This window comes from Panicum virgatum, chromosome 4K (genome assembly GCF_016808335.1).
Source record: "Panicum virgatum strain AP13 chromosome 4K, P.virgatum_v5, whole genome shotgun sequence".
In the NCBI taxonomy this organism is placed as follows: domain Eukaryota; kingdom Viridiplantae; phylum Streptophyta; class Magnoliopsida; order Poales; family Poaceae; genus Panicum; species Panicum virgatum.
Window position 1 is genome coordinate 27,777,445 of NC_053139.1, and position 17,466 is coordinate 27,794,910.

The 17,466-nt window shown below is 47.6% G+C and overlaps 3 protein-coding genes and 1 long non-coding RNA gene across 4 annotated transcripts; 3 read left to right on the forward strand and 1 right to left on the reverse strand.

Moving 5' to 3' along the window:
* Positions 1 to 567: 567 nt before the first annotated feature.
* Positions 568 to 1,276, forward strand: LOC120702072 (protein CDV3 homolog). The gene is made up of 2 exons (XM_039985845.1): positions 568 to 585; positions 893 to 1,276. The coding sequence occupies exons 1-2, from the start codon at positions 568 to 570 to the stop codon at positions 1,274 to 1,276; spliced, it is 402 nt and encodes a 133-aa protein (XP_039841779.1).
* Positions 1,277 to 5,441: 4,165 nt separating this feature from the next.
* On the forward strand, positions 5,442 to 6,020 carry LOC120702073 (zinc finger protein ZAT7-like). The gene has a single exon (XM_039985846.1). It carries the CDS (start codon positions 5,481 to 5,483, stop codon positions 6,018 to 6,020), a length of 540 nt encoding a protein of 179 aa, XP_039841780.1. The 5' UTR covers positions 5,442 to 5,480.
* Positions 6,021 to 13,384: 7,364 nt separating this feature from the next.
* On the forward strand, positions 13,385 to 14,076 carry LOC120703593 (zinc finger protein ZAT12-like). Its single transcript, XM_039987719.1, has one exon. The coding sequence runs from the start codon at positions 13,452 to 13,454 to the stop codon at positions 13,929 to 13,931; it is 480 nt and encodes a 159-aa protein (XP_039843653.1). The 5' UTR covers positions 13,385 to 13,451; the 3' UTR covers positions 13,932 to 14,076.
* A 520-nt stretch (positions 14,077 to 14,596) lies between these two features.
* On the reverse strand, positions 14,597 to 16,483 carry LOC120703594. The gene is made up of 3 exons (XR_005687086.1): positions 16,085 to 16,483; positions 15,783 to 15,958; positions 14,597 to 15,485 (listed from the first exon to the last, which is right to left on the reverse strand). It is a non-coding gene; the product is annotated as an uncharacterized LOC120703594 (long non-coding RNA).
* Between the last annotated feature and the right edge of the window lie 983 nt (positions 16,484 to 17,466).

The following is a 17,466-nucleotide window of genomic DNA, read 5'->3' on the forward strand; positions in this document are numbered from 1 at the left end:
TACATCTTCTACGACAAGGTTGTAATGATGCCTTCTTAACGTTTGCAGTCTATGCGCCATCACAATGTCCATGAAGATCTGCGACAGCTATCTCATGGATCAGTGACCGCAAGAAAATTTAGTCGGTACGATGTAAATGGATTCCGGTTTCGAACAGCAAAACTGGAAGCAACTCGCCCAATGGCAGCCACTTGCAATAGCGGAGTGGTAACTAAGGCATGCGATGCAAAACAACAAGTTATTAATTACTATGGAATTCTTCAAAATGTAATTGAGTACACGTTCGGTGGAACAAAAGAACTCAAAGTTGTTTTCTTCGACTGTGATTGGTTTGACCCTAACAGTGGCACACGGGTAGACGAATTTGGTATGGTAGAGGTGAAAAGGAGTCCAGATTGCAAACGAATAATAATTTTGTCCTCGCTCACCAAGTTGAGCAGGTTTACTACCTTACCTATCCTCACCCAGGGTTATGTGCTTGGTCTGTCGTATACAAAGTGAATCCACGGGAATGGTTATATGCTCCTAGGGATTCTGACTATTTCGACAGTACAACTGGTGACGAGGATGTCTGTCAGGAAGAAGGTCTCCGAAGATCATTTCCAGTTGCCGAAATGTCTGGGCTTCACCAATTAATCACAGAATTAACAGAACCACCTAGTCCATCAAGAAAACACTCTCGCAATCCTAGAAGAATTCGACGTGCTGTGACGACACGACTCTCAAGACAACGAGGCAACAATGTGCCTCCAGAGACCGATGAGTTTTGAAACGTATATACTTATTATTTCGCTATATTCTGTACATGGTATTCTTCCTAATTCTGCATACGTTCTTTACTGCATATAATTTTTGTCATTATGAATTCTAACTTTTTGGATAATATTTGCAGATGTTTGGCTTTCGGCATGGAGAAGGGAGGAGCAAGGGATCGGGCTCAGGGTCGAAGGGCTCAGGATCAAAGGGCTCCAGGGGTACGGGAGGACGCAGGGGATCTAGTGGCCAGTCCTCCTCGAGGAGCCAGGGGCCGCTCTTCAGCGGGTCTGTGCACAGGTCCCGACAGGAACAGCTTCAGCGGTGCTTTGAGGACCAACATCAGGAGTACCAGCCGACCCCTGACTCGAACTCTGAGTTTGAAGAGTTAGAGGAGGAGCAGATGGCAGCGGAGGTTGGTCAGATGCAGAGTGAGATGGAGGAGGATGACTCGGAGGCAAATGTGGACGCCGACGCTGAAGATAACGAGGAGCAGGGTGGTGGCGGAGGGTCTTCCTCATAGACCCTAAGGTATGATGCAACTCGCTTAAATACTTTTCTATGTGCATAGATGTTAGTTAATTGTAACATTCCACTTCTCCTAGGTTCCGAAGCGCGAACCGTGTCCCTCCAGCTGCAAGAGAAGGTCACCTGCGGAGGTTGATCAGTCCCACCGGGGATTGGTAAGTAATTCTATATCTTCTTGGCATATCTAGCAGTGTTTAGAACTGCGCGCTATACGATTTTGCGTGGACCTTCCAGAAACGCTAAGCAACGCTATAGCGACGCTATTGCGGCGCTATGCCATTTAGCATTTTTCAAAAAAAAATGTAAAAAACACTCAAGCTCTCTTGGTCTGAAACAGACAATCACAAATGAAGTAGTCCAACAAGGCGATGAAGTACACAAATAAACATTCAATCTCTCTGTCTCAATCATAGGAGTTTGTTGCGCCTCTTTGTGTGAATCTGTAGATGACATTCCCAATTCTCAAATGAATATGCAAGTGACAGTGAGAAAGGAAAAATAGAAAAAAGGAATTTAGATGCTTACTTGCTCATATGCACTCCAATTTCTCTTAACAGCTGAGGAGCTACATGTCAAACTTAGAATCCTTGCAGCCAACTTCTTAAGATTTGGTGTTGAAGTTCCATGATTAAGCCAACACTTAGCTGCATGAAAAAACAAGTGAGGAGCTGCATCAAAAAACAATAGATAATGCTCTGCTCATACTATTAGCTATACAAATTATAGCGTCTTTAGCGCTGTTAGCGGGAGAAAGAGCCATATCGTAGCGTCACCTCGCTCAGGACGCTATAGCGACGCTATTGCATCGCTATAGCACGCTATTTTGTACACTGATATCTAGCATAATGAGTGGTTTCATATCTGACCAATAATTAGTTGGGTTTCCTTTCTCTCTCTCTCTCTCAAACTTTGGGCCATCTGGATAGAATAGAACGTTCTCACTAGGACTTTTCTCCAGCTGCATTTTTCCTACGCTACCAGATGCTCCTGTATATAAAGTTTTATTTCAGCTGAACAAACTTCTGCTGTTTGTTTTACACTTTTACTCTTATCAGATCATGTCCGTATTTATAACGTTTTAACATTTTATTGGGCCTGCGCCTTAGATACTCAAATATCTTAATATATTACTTATTGAAGGCTTTGATGAAGTCCCCATGATCATTCTCGAAAACACGGTAAGACAAAAAAATATAAATCATCACAAAAACTAGAAACATATATCGATTCATATAGTCCCTTCTATAGTAATAGGCGTCAAGTATATTTCTTAAATTACCCACTTTACCACTATGAAACATAATTTAAAATAACTTACACTTAAGTTATACCATAGCACAAACATAATTGAATTTTTTATGTAAATTACCCATCTATGGCATGGCATAATAAAATGTGATTTAAAGTAATTGCTAAATTTAATTTTAAATTACCAACGTATGCTATTATAAAGGTAATTTAAAATAACATCAATTTTTTCTTAGATTAGTCAGCTATTACCATAATGGAAATAACTTAATATAACCTTATAAACTTGAATCTAAATTATACGCATTTTTCTATAATAGTTAATCTACATAATGCATTGAGTTTGCCCATAAATTATTCACCTCTACATTTGAAAATACATAAAATTAGCTTTGAAATCTACATCTAATTATTAACATGTGCTACTATAAAAATAATTAGGTAAATATAAAGTAGGTCTATATATATACTTCTAAATTACGCACGTCTCCCACTAATTAATACAGGGAATAAAATAATCTAGAAACTCATTCTACTTGTTTTGTTGGTTAAAATTCTAGCCGATGGCAAGTAGTTTTTTTATTAATCTATCTAGAACGTGTTGGTACGTTCAGCATGTGGCCCTAGTGGGAGCAGCTTTCACACCTGGAAAAACATAGACTATTCCAAATGCTAAACCTCGATCGTTTCCGCTTTACTACTACATCTGATCTAAAGTACAAGGATCTTTGAGTCCTGATGAATAGATTCATTAATTCATGAATATGAACATGGACTAGTGAAAAACAAGGGATGGAGACAGCATTTGGAAACACGATGACCGGTCGTTATGAGGATATGTAAAAAAGCGGCTTAAACCGTGTGTATCAAACGTGCGTGCGTGGTGTCTATGCGAATAGTCCAATCGGATTAATATATTGGACTTTCTGACTGATTATATGTATGCAAGGTCAGGTCACTTTGTTTTGTGATCTGGATTGATGTGAACCCCTAGCTAGTCTATGCTAATAACAAATAAAATTAGCCAAGTGCAAGTCGTTAATTTTGGGGTCATGATACTGCGTGCTGATGATGGGAAGCCCAACTGATTTTGTATGAAGACTTGAAGGACGAGATCCGCGTTGACGATGTACTCATAATAACTTTGCGATTATTCACCAAATACATGTGTATGTAAGCAAGCGTTTCCTCCCTCGAGGAAGCAGGCCGGATATTAAGTAGTTGTTGAGCTGACACGCTAATATCATTGGCGCGTTGATCATCGAGCAACTAGCTAGCTAGCTCTGTACTGTATTTGTTACAGCAATTTGCTGCTGACTTGCTATTGTGAGTCGTCACGTGATATTGTTCACCAGCCAATTTGCTGCACAGTCTCCATCAGTCTTGATGATGAGTTGCGCGTATGTATTGTTCACCAGCCAGAGCGACAAGGCAATAATTGAAGAAACCTCTGCAATTGGCTGGCACATCCAACACGCTAGTTTTGTTGTTGCTCCCGTCTCCAGTGACAATCCATAGAATTCTTTGTGCATTGCATTGTATTTGTACTTCAAATCACACATGTCAAGTTAACTGTGGGCGGCATATTTAACCGTTCCACCGTGATTTAATTTGCATGGATTATATATATAAAGCTAGCTAGTTAGGAAAAAAAATGTATATAAAAAAACTACTATATATAAAAACATCATCCCATCTGACGACGCTCATCAAGTCGCTCTTGATAATGAGTTCATTTCGTTGTTGACCAGCCGACAATGCAAGCAGCTGGAACCATAACAGCAATTGGCCAGCACATCACACACATCCCATACTTACAGTTAAAGCACCCCCTCTAACCAGTACAACTATAAAACCTAGGTGATATAGAAGGAGCGAGGGGGCTTTTGTCCTCAGTCCAACATCCCCCCTACAGCGTGCGAGTAGCAAAAGGCGTGGCCGGGAGGGTTCGAACCCAGGACCACGGCTTTGGTACCAAGTTAAAGTACCCCCTCTAACCAGTCCAACACTTACGCTAGGCTAGATTATGTTAGATGCTGTCTATCCCATTTCTAGTGACAGAATCCATATATAGGAGTAAATAATCTAGCTCAGTGTACTACTGCGTTGTTGGTGGACGCCATCGGCATCAGCCATTACGCACACGCATGGCCATTCAAAGAGACACGCATCATATCGACGACGGCTACTAGTGTTGGGAAAAAGGGAAGCCATACTCCTATCTCAGGTAAACTGTGGGCAAATTTAACAACCGTGGTTTGTACGGAACAAGCTATGAGGAAACAACCTTAGCTACTTGCTCATCGAAGTCGTTCGCGCTGCTATATATGTTATCAGCATACGCGTGTGTGCACTTAGATTGGAAAAAAGTTCAATTCGTATATATGAACTTTTTTGGAGTATATAATAATTATTAATTAGTGTTGTCGAAAAAAAAACTAATTAACCAGGCCATTCATGTGTGAACAACTGAGGTATTACCAAACAGCATGCTCCGATGATCCTACCATTCGAGGCCGAAGCATCCCAGAAACTTGGTTCGGCACGAATCTACCCGCACAACTAACAACGGTCCATGCTAGCCCGAGACAGTCACTTGACGTGACGCCACCAAAGCTATATATGCTCGCGTCCACACATCCATCGTGAGCAAAGAAATTAAACCGCAGTTCCGATCCTGTGGGGAAACATCACAGGAACTTCGCTTGTCAAAGCTCGTTAGCTCCATCCGATCCCAAGAACTTGACGTCGTCGTCGTTGACGCTGGGTCAATGCAGCCAGCAGCCAGCAGGCATCGATCGATCGATGTAGCTAGGAGGTTCGTTGCCCTATAAATACGTGCCTTGCCTGAGCATGAAAACATTCGCTAGCAGCACCTGGCCTATTACCTATAGCTTGCTTTATCTTAGCACTACGTAGGCAACTAGGCACTGCACTGCACGTGCTACTTTATGCAGTATATATACATACACAGTACGTCATACGTGATCCATCCAAGCTACATCATATCGAGCTTCCATTCATGGCCACCACCACCGCACGACCAACGCCTGACGCTATCGCCGGCGAGCAGGGTGATCTCCAAGCAGCAAGGGCAGGGCGGTGGCTGCAGGGCAACGCGGCTGGACGGCGCCGGCGCCGGCGAGTTCCGGTGCCGCACCTGCGCCCGCGCGTTCGCCACGTTCCAGGCGCTGGGAGGCCACCGCACCAGTCACAAGCGCCCGCGGGTGCGCGCCGACGGCCTCGACCTCCTGCTCGGCGCGAGGCCCGGCAAGGGCGCCACCGCCAGCGACGTCCACCGGTGCAACACGTGCGGCGTCGTGTTCTCGACCGGACAGGCGCTCGGCGGCCACATGCGACGCCACAGGTCGCCGCCGGCGACCATCAAGTTCGTCGCCTTGTCTGATGATGGAGAGGGCGATGATGATGATATCGAGGATGACGATGCGAGCCATTTGTCCACCGCCACGTCGTTCATCAAGTTCTTATGAATTATTGAACGATCCATCAGTATATATATGTCATCAACGTTAGTTAATCTGGCCAGCCGGGGTGGTTTCTTCGTCCAATAATTAATATGCATGTAATAATACGCCACAAGAGGATTATTTTATTTTAATTTGTTGAACTATATAACAGTCGTAGCTAGTAAAAAATATACACAGTTTGAGCGTGAATAATGCTGCCATTTTTTGTTCAACACAAATCGAATAAATGATGGTCCAAATCCAGGGAATTGTGTTTTTGAGTGAACTGCACGGAAGGCCATTAAACTTTCACCGTGGTACCATCTAGGTCTATCAACTTTTTATTTTTGATTCACTAGAGGTCCAATCGTGGACCTACATTTACACTAGAATGAACCACATGAAAAGTTAAAGGACTCAGATGATCACTTTCGAAGTTCATAGACCTAGATGGTATTGCGGAAAAAGTTTAAGGACCTGGTGTGCAATTCGCTCTTGTTTTTTTACATACAGCTCAATCAAAGTTCCATTGTTTATATTTAAATTAAAAAATAATAACTCTCTCAATAATCGAATCCAAACAACCTCCATCCACAGTGCCATAGAAGGGCTTAAATAAACAATCCACATCAAAACCATGTTTTTTTCTGAGCTAGAACTAATTTGCAAGCTATAAATGTCTCCATTTTTTTTGCATCAACAACTCTAAGATGGAGACATCTATCCAGGAGTCGAGCAAGTCAACCTAGGATGCTTGAATTCAATGACTTAGAGCTCGATTTGGGGGTCGATCGAGTATAATATGGATGCTGAGGAGGTCCAAAATACCCAAGTGCTATAGAGATTTACCCTAATAACTGAAATCGTTTCCCACCACGCTGCCAAGCAACTTGTCTCCTCCTTCCACTAAAGGCCAATGTTGACACTGAACTTAAACCCCTAACGTCTGAACTCTGACTCTGAGGAGTTATCTAGGACTTCACCGAACAACGTGTATGAAAACACGATCCTGAGACGCTTCGCGCTAATATTCAAGAGAAAGTAATGATAGAATTTCAACTAGCTGTAAATAAAGTTTACTTTACTGTTGCTCGCATGTTCAAATTATTTTTTTCCGCACAACTGCAATACACGATTGATACATCATATATTCTACTAATATGAAGAAGTACAGTAATCACACCTTAAGATCAAAGGAAAGAGAAAAGTGAGCCTAACTGAAATGGTTGGGTGGGAGCTAGGTATAGTTATGCACTCATCCATCCAAGTTTGAGTCATGTCTAGCTTGTATTTGATGTCTATCGATCTTTTCTTATTAAAAAAACGCCTAGTTTTTCCCTAGGACGGCCTCACTTTTTTAGATAAAAGGAAAGCTCTGATAATTATTTTGTTGGCGTGCTTCAAATAGAGAACAAATACTACCCCAGCCAAATATGATTTCTTGGTTTTGGAAGCCATCAGAAGTTTAGCATCCCAATAATCTAGCCCCAATATGAATCTATTAGACTCAAACCACTTAATTATTGAGAAGTTATATTCCCGCCTTATTTTAGTGGAGACGGGGAGTTTATGATGTAGAAAAAAGAAAGATATCTTTAGGAACTGTGCTTGAGAGGAGTACATAGGAGGCTGTCGGTACCCTGCAATCGGGGTACCCACTACTACTGTATCAAGACCAAAGACACGCGTGTTATATGTAAATACGCACTAGGGCCCGAGCAACCAGACCCCTGGGTCCAGACCCACCTGGCGGGCCAACAGCCTCGGGACCGCGCCCACTCGGGAACGGGTCCGGTGACGCCATGTGTATCAGAGGTGGAAGTGATCAGGACCCGCAGCTGGAAGTCCGGACCCCCCGCAGATGGGTCTCGGACCTCCACTTGCCCATCCGGACCCCGGGGTGCGCGGAGCCTGGGCCTCTGCACAATGGTGGTTTGGAGCTGCCATGTGTCCCACAGATGCGGGCATTGGCACAGGCGCAAGCCTTCCACTGGAAGATAGCCCATCCACCGCATTAAATGCGGTAGTTGAGGCGTGCTCTGTCGCCGCAGAACGCGGGGCAGCTTTTGGCAGACTGCACTGTAGGGCGCATGTTACCGAGGTGAGCTTGAATGACCGTACAGTAGGTCGTGAGTTACCGAGGTACACAGTACAGCCACAGACGCCGCGCGCGCGCAGCACACGTCTGCCGCATTAAATGGAGAAGACGGCACAACTCTTTCCATCATGTCGCCTATCCCGCAACTGCGCGACTGACTTTGCTCACACGCCGCAACCTACTCTACCAGCTACAGGCGCCGCGAGACAAGACGGGGCAAGCCATACCGGTCAGAGAATCCACGCAGACAAGGCAGGAAAATCCCGGGATGAGATCTCCGTCGACCATAGAGCCATAATGATCTGAGTAGTATGTTATTTAATACATCATTGGGCCCACCTGCCGGGGTGCCAACGGCCATGTACGTGCCCCCTTGAACTATAAAAGGGAGAGTACATGCTAAGAACAGGACAAGTTCAACACCAGGACACTCTCACACACACAGGCTCTGGATCACTCAAAACCCGCTGAATACATCACACAATGGACGTAGGGTATTATGCTCCGGCGGCCCGAACCACTCTTGATCCTTGTGCATTTCCTCTCTGCCGCAGCCTCGAACACCGTGCCCTTCGTCGTGCCCTCAGGGGCTGGCGCCGTGCTGGAGTGGGTACGGGCCAGCTCCGTGGCAGCATCCTCCAAAGATTGCTGCTGGGGACTAGGCCCACCACCTGAGCTGGTGCTCGACGAGACGGGGGCGACGGGCTTGCGGACCGAGTGTGGAGCCCTAACTAGCAGACGAGAGTGAGGCTAATCGACCAAAACCGTGCTACAGGAAGTCAAGGAGAGGAAAGGGAAAGGTGCACTTACTTTGGCCCTCCTGCCTCCTAGCGCCCATGGTAGCCAGGGGACCGTTCCTTGGCGGGCTGCTGCGGCGGCGGCGGAGGTGGCGGTGCGTGCTGTGCCTGCTGCTGCTATTGCAGCGGCGGAGGTGGTATCAGTGACTGCTGCTGTGCCTACCGCTGTTTCTGCTACTGCTGATGCCTCTGCTCCTGCTCCTGCCGCTGGCGCTGTTGTGGCAGCGCTGACGGATCTTGGCGTGATGGAGGCACTTGCTGCTGTTGTTGTTGCTCCTGCCACTGTGACGGTGGTGGTGGTGGTTCTCGCTACTGCTGCGGCTGCTGGGGACGAGCGGACCCTGGTGGTGATGGTGGCGGCAGCACCTCTAAACCAGGGGACGTGTGGGAGCCGTGAGCCTGGGAGCTGCTCTGGCCAGGCTCCCCCCCCCCAGTCCTCTGGCGCTTCGCGGGGGGTTCCCTGACAAAGGACCCATTGCCGTGGTGTAGTCTGCGCCGCCCATCCTCCTCCTCCTACGCCAGACACGAGCCAATCGGGGCAGATCCGCTGTCCATGGCCTGCTTGCCCTTGTCCGAGCGGCCGAAGCTTGTGATGTCGGGCTACGGTCAGACCACTGATGCGCCGGGGATCCGGACCCCGCGGTCAGGGTCGCCCCCCAATTGTCGGGGCGCCAACCCGCCGTCCTCAAGAGTTGGCATGGACACCAGCATTGCCGACCTCAGGCTCTGATCCTCGCATAGGGGAATGATGCCCTGAGGGAAGATCAGGTGCTCCGATATGAATCCCTCGCCGATGATCCCCTGCACCAGGATCTCCAGGCCTTCCTGGGACAAGTCGGCGTCCTCCCCACGCTGGACCCTTCCGTAGTCTTTGGGGCTAGTGTAGCTCCAGGCCAGACGTGGGCTCTGCTGTAGGGGAGTGATCCGGCGCTTCAGGAAGTCCCCGAGCACATGCATCGAAGTCAGGCCGCCCTCTGCCAGCGACCTGATTTTGTCTAGCACAGGGGCGAACTCCGGTGGAAGAATCAGCTTAGTCCTCCAGTTCTTGCGGTCAAAGGCAGGACCGTCGGTTGGCAGCGCGAGGCGCTCATGGTCCTTGGTGCTGGCAATCACCTACTCATGGTGCCAGTCCTCCCATTTCCCGCTGGCAAAGGTGGGGATGTAGGGCGTCGGCACACCAGACCTCGTCTGGAAGTAGTACGCCTTGATCTCGTCCTTGCTCCTGCCAGACTTCACCAGGACGAAGAAGTGGCGGAAGAGGATGACGCAGGGCCGCACACCCACAAACATCTCACACAGGTGGACGTAGATCGCCACCTGGAGGATGGAGTGGGGCGTGAGTTGCTGGAGCTGAAGCCTGAACTCCTCCAGCAACAGCAGGAGGAAGGAGGAGATCGGCAGCCCGAGCCCCCGCGAAGATATGGGAGGTGAACATCACGAACTCGCCAAGGTGCAGATTGTGGAGGGGAACAGAGCCTTCTCGAATCCTCTCGGCGAGCCCCGGGGCGGTCCACCCAAGCAGACGACGCACCGCATCCAGCTCCCTCTGGAACTAGAAGCGACGGGGATGGCCAAGGGAAGCTATTGCAATGGTGGCACCGGATGCGAGGAGTGAGGGTTTGCAGGGACGAAAAGAGGAAGATTTGCTCGAAGGTGAAGGGACGCAAGAGCTCGGAGAAGGCGAACGCGTAAAGAAGACCGCAATCCGCGGCGGACTCCTTTATCAAAGCCTGGCTCTCCCACGTGCCTCCAAACCGTCAGGCAAGACACCAAGCGACACTCTCACCAAGCACTTGTGACCCAGACTAAGACAGGGGGCCCGGGCCAACGAGTCATAGGAAGTGGGTAGCCGGCAAGGGTGAGAAATGGCGGAATCTGAACCGCCGCGCACGCAGGCGTGGGCAGGGCCTATCTTTTCGGGATCCGCTCTGACGGTAAAAACTCCATTTTTACCCCAGACACAGTACTGCCGAACGTTATGCGCATGACCAGGCGTACCACCAAACATGGGGGCCGCAGGTCAGTGAGCCGATAGAGCGTGATGAGGCAGCCAGTGACCCGATTGGTGGGAAACACCCCCGCTACGCACGCCACAGCACGACTAATACGGTCAAACTACACGGAACGAGATCACAGCAGTGGCTCCACCTGCAGGTTCGTAGCCTCTCCCGAGGTGGGCTCGGGGGCCTCTGTCGGTACCCTGCGATCGGGGTACCTACTACTACTGTGTCAAGACCAAAGACACGTGTGGTTATTTGTAACTACACACTAGGGGCTGAGCAACCAGACCCCTGGGGTCCGGACCCACCTAGCAGGCCAATAGCCTCGGGACCGCGCCCACTCGGGAACAGGTCCGGTGACGCCACGTGTCCCAGAGGTGGAAGTGCTCAGGACCCGCAGCTGGAAGTCCGGACCCCCCGCAGACGGGTCCCGGACCTCCACGTGCCCATTCGGACCCCCGGCTGCGCTGAGCCTGGGCCTCCGCACAAGGGCGGTCTGGAGCCGCCATGTGTCCCACAGATGCGGGCATTGGCACAGGCGCAAGCCTTCCACTGGAAGCTAGCCCACCCACCGCATTAAATGCGGTAGTTGAGGCGTGCTCTGCCGCCACAGAACGCGGGGCAGCTTTTGACAGACTGCACTGTAGGGCACATCTTACCAAGGTGAGCTCGAATGACCGCACAGTAGGCTATGAGTTACCGAGGTGCACAGTACAGCTGCAGGCGCCGCGCGCGCAGCACACTTCTGCCGCATTAAATGGAGAAGATAGCACGACTCTTTCCATCATGTCGCCTACGCCGCAGCTGTGCGGCTGACTTTGCTCACACGCCACAACCTACTCTACCAGCTACAGGTGCCACGAGACAAGACGGGGCAAGCCATACCGGTCAGAGAATCCATGCAGGCGAGGCAGGAAAAATCCCGGGATGAGATCTCTGTCGCCCATAGCGCCATAATGATCTGAGTAGTATGTTATTTAATAAAACATCATTGGGCCCACCTGCCGGGGTGCCAACGGCCATGTCCGTGCCCCCTTGAACTATAAAAGGGAGAGTACATGCTAAGAACAGGACAAGTTCAACACTAGGACACTCTCACACACACGGGCTCTGGCTCACTCAAAACCCGTCGAATATATCACATAGTGGACGTAGGGTATTACGCTCCGGCGGCCCGAACCACTCTAGATCCTTATGTGTTTCCCGTGTTCTTATGCTTGATTAGGCAAAACCTCTCGCTACCGCCGAATTCTCACCCTCAGGGTTAGGCGGGTGCGATCCGTGACCCGGCTGGAGTTTCCTCTCCGACACAGGCTGTTGGAGATCGTAGATCCGCAGGCAACTTCAGAGGTACGGTACGGTGTCATTACTAGTGAACGTACAGTGACAGTACGTACTGGAAAGCCAAATTCCGAGAAATTTCCTAAAAGCTAGTCTAGAATAGAGCGAAGGGATATGCTTAAACCACACACGTACATACTCATACCTTTGTTCCTACTATATATGGCTAGGTTGACGTCTTGACCTATATGCACGATAGGTCTTAAGCTAGCTAGCTATATGCACCTTTCTAGCTTTAGCAGATGCATACTTATCTTAGCCTTTTATTTGCATTATATTGGGTTCTTGACATGGACATCTATCTAGCTAGCCCCCTACCTGGTCCTTGATTCCTAAAAAACATTCTTTTCATATATACAAGTAGGTCATTAGTGAATAATTACACGAGCGGGACACTTGATTTCATAGATATATATGCTAATAATAAAAGTTTTGTATAATATAATACGTACTCCCTCCGTTCTTTTTTGTTTGACGTCAAGCAAGTCAAAAATGACTTGGCCAACGTCAAACATTCACGAACAGGGGTAGTATAATAAATCAAAAAAATGTTGCATAAAATAAACTCACTAGTAGCCCTTTGTTATATACCATATAGGCCACTGCTGAATTGACTTCAATTCAAAGACGTGTTTTTAGTTATATGGTACAGAGCGCGTTCATTCGATTCCTGTCATTTCTTAATAAGCTCTGGACGCGTTGAATGGATAGAAGGGTCTAGATAGCATTGCTTGCACGCAGATTAGTAGCTCAATATGTATTCGTTCCATCGGCCCCAGCACATGGTTACATACACTACTAGGACTTAAACTTTCTTGGCAATTAAGTTGTAATCCAAAAATAGCTGGATAGCTACGCACAAAGCACTAGTTGCATGCGTGTGTATCCCCCTTCCCTACGTACGTACGATTCAATCATCGAATACTACACGGACACGGCAAGCACCAAGCTAAGAGAGAAACGCTTTGTAGCCGGCTTAGCTTGCATTTTGTACGTCGTCTGAAACGAATATGTCTTCAGGATATGTTCTCCTTCCATCTCATCCTCAATTTGCTTGTCAATTACTGCACCTAGCTAGAATCAAGCTACTATATATACAACTAGCAAGAAGGGTGCATCACCTCACCTCAACCTCATCAGCTCTCGACGACTCCATCGTCATCGACAGACACTACTCCATCAATCACAGCCAGCACCTAGCTGCTAGCGTCATCCATCCATGGACATGGAGCGTCGTCGAGATGACCTCCGTTTCATAGAAGAAGACAACGACGGCCACCGAGCGGCGGCGGCAAGCTTCCACCACGACGTCTTCCTCTCCCTATCCTGCGGCTCCTCCTCCTCCGGGGAAGCAGCAGGCAGCACGCCACCACGAACACGCCGTCGCTGGCGGCGGCGAGGGCAGGCGTTCGCTTGCACGACGTGCGGGCGGCAGTTCGCAACGTTCCAGGCGCTGGGCGGCCACCGGACCAGCCACCTCCGGCGACCCACGGCGAAGCCGAAGCGAGTGGTGGCGCACGCGTGTGGCACGTGTGGGCTGGGCTTCGCGACGGGCCAGGCCCTTGGTGGCCACATGAGGAGGCACCGATGGGCTGCTGGTCCGGCTATGGGTCCTGGTGATTTGGACCTCACCCAGGTCATCGTGCTCAAGGAAAGGCCCAGTTCAACCTCCTTGCAGCTACTCGATCTGTTCGTGTAGATCAAGCAAAAAAAGAATAATCCTGTATATATTATATACCTACTAGTAGGTTTTCAGTCTAAAATAAAATGTTCACAGTTGTGACAAATAATGTGTGTATACTATATATAGCAGCCGTATGAATATATTTTTCATTATAATTTGAGCTTGATAGTAGGGTGGGTGTGTGTGTGTGTGTGTGTGTATATATATATATATATATATATATATATATATATATATATATATATATATATATATATATATATATATATATAGGGCAGCACTATTTAGTCCCCGGGTTTCAAATAGGCATTTGGTCCCCAGCGTCCAATCTCCACCGACGAGAACGAGCCCCGGAGCCGTCCGAGTCATGTCGCACCCCCGGTTTTCCTCCCCTCCTGGTTTTCCTGTCGCTGCAGTTTCCGTTTTTTTTCCCCGACCTGGGGTCGTGGGAGTCGCTACTGTTTCCGTTTTTTTTCTTTTTTCCGACCTGGGTCGTGGGGGTCGTGGCTGGTTGCCTTTTACAACCGGATCCAAAGGCTTGCAAACTTGTTTGATTTGGTACCTTTATCTGCTCGTTGAAAGAAATTTTTAATACCGTACTACATAATCACTGATTTATTTGAATTGAGTTGTGACAAGTCTTTTTTACTATCATTCATTGCAGTTGAGCTCGGAAAAGCTAGCAATTTACATTCTCACCTTGTTGTCGTAACAACCAGTATCTGTTTCATTCATCAATGGCTGGTTTGTCTCTACCATGTATAAAAAGCTAAAATTTCCAACTTGAGTACAATTAGGGCGAAACCAGATCATTTCAGTGGTCATCAAAGCTAGCATTTTGCAGTTTGAACACACAGATTTTGTCAACACAATTCACATGTTAGGATCACAAAGATCGAATCTTCACACACTAGAGCGACGCGGCACAAGGCTAGCTCCACATGCAACATGACGGTCGCTCGGCAGCTTGAACTTGCCATCCCAGAGCTCGAAAATCTCATGCAGCCAGCATGGTCACAGGTGATGCCAGTGTCGTTGCAGAGGAACACCATGGTCAGCATCACCAAGTTCAGCAGTCAAAAATTCATACACAAAAATTGAAGACGTGATATAGAAAGCCATGAACTTGGTGGAGAGAAGTATCATTGAAAACGAGTATGCAACCATTTATTATGATTTCATCATATGTATACTGAGATGACTTTGGAATTGACTATATAATTATTCTTCCCCCTGCAGTTAGCAGATTAAAATCAAGCACACCTAGAATTCTGATTGTAATCTGACCATGAACATGCTACAATTTCGTTCCATATAAACCAAAAAAAACTAACCAGTGAACTCAGCTAGAACTGATACTGCATATTTTGAAAAATTAATGCACATAAAGGCTGGTAAATACATATTGTGCTTAGCAGGCTTTTGTTGTTTAGAAAGTACATAGCATAAAGAGTTGCGAAAAGGTGCTGGGGTGCTTTGTAGAAATCAGTAATTGTAGAAGAAACTACCTATGTGAGCAATCATGAAGAGCAGATGGATGAGGATGCTTTGATGGCAAGCGCTTGTGATCTGCAAAAAAAAAAAAAAAAATACAAAAAAAGTGAGAAGAGGATAAATAACATTGATGAAACTATTAGCTCGAACCAGGAAGCATAACTAATAAATATTCAGATCAGAGTAAAGTGGAAATTTTGAGAATAGGATGGAGATCTCTGGGATTTGTCAAAGATCACAGGCAAATAGAATTTATAGATGTGACTACACAAAAAAGAAATTGATTTTATACTACAATCTCTAACGGAACTAAAATAGGAATCAACGCCATGTCCAGACAGGTGAAGCAAAGATAACAAACGGGAAGACAACCTGGGGAACTGGATGCCATCTTTGGTTGTGGGAGAAAGCATCGATACAGCCAGACAGTGGGGATCAGCTGCTCCCTAGGCCTACTACGCCTGATCCATCATTAGGCCTACTACGCCTGATCCAGGAGGAGTCAGTGCCGGTGAGGCGGTGAGAATAGGTGCAAAATCAGCCAGCAACTGCAAGATCCACGTCCAAGGAAAGCAAGAATGGTTATCAACATAAATTAAGCAGTCACAACGTCTGCACACAAGGAGTTCACCGAGAAGGTAATAAAAAAAGAACGAAAAAGGAGATGGAAAAACCTCCAGCCTCCGTGGATCCCAGCTCGACAGCCAGGGGCACTCCACCATGGCCCGCCGCTTCCATGGACTAAGGAGGGAGCAGGACGCTGGTAGCATGGATGACGACGAGGTGCCAATGAATCGGTCCCGTGGTGCGCCGATGGACGGGATCCGCAACCGGAACGACACCATCCGTGTGGACCGCGCTGCGCTACTTCCGCAGTTACGGCCCTTGGCTGCGTGGGATCGTGCTCCGGCGAGGCTGGTGAGGCCGCTGGCGCCTGGTTGAGGAGCGGCGCCGACGAAGGTGGTGGGTCGAGGAGTAGCGCCGGCGGCGGGTGGTACGGAGCAGGCGAGCGGACGAGTTTGGGGTAACCGAAAAGAACGTGCTATCGTGGGTGGAGTGGGGGAGCTGACGAGATGTGATTGTGCTCGGGCCTCGGCACTGGAAACTGGGCCGGGCATCGGCGTGGAAAAAACTGGGCCTGGCCTGGGAGCCTGAGCGTGAGCGGACAGGGGCCTGGAGCCTGCGGACGCGGACGCGGTGCTGCTAGGTACTGAATAAGTATTCCGTACCCGGGTACCATATAGCAATACTATATATATATATATATATTTGTGACATTTTACATAATTAGAAAATGGAAATACATAGTTCTAATCTGGCCTATGTGACCACACACAACCAAGTTTTAGCTATCAAACTCTCAAATATGTGGCAAAATTTGAACATAAGCAAAAAAATCAGAAGCAAAGGGTGTTGTATTACTTCTATCTGTTCTTGACATAAAGACGAAAAAATTACTTAAAACTACGCAGTCCTATGTGCCCATATATATTATATGCTCAACAACATTGTAGTTTTTCAACTTCTAAGCAACAATCCCTGGCTCAAATTCATAACTTGAAGTGGATAAAATGTTGAAGAATAATCAGGTTAATGTAAAAATTTGATAACACTGTCACCAGGATGAAGAAGGTGTTTAAATAACAAATCATGTACGAAAGATTGGCACAAGTACCTTGACTAGCGATCTAGTCCCCTCGCCCTCTTGAAATATGATCCCCTTGTCATCACCTGTTGCGTCATAGAGATCGAATGAGGCGGTTGATGGATAATGAGCGAGGTTTCCGAAGAGAGGAAAGAATCAATGAAATTGCTATCGTCGTCAAAAGGTAGATGTGTTGTAGTTTCCCCAATAGTACGAGGGCTTGCACTAGTACTTATTGTCATGAACAAGATGAATACAGTCGAGGCAACTTCTACGTTGGATTAGATTTATTGCACAGATAAATTAAATGAAGCCTCACCATTATCGTTGTTGGTGACTATAGATTGAGTTTGGGGTTGAAGAGCAATCCCATCTTCTTCATTCATGCAAGGAATGCTCTTAGTTGAAGCA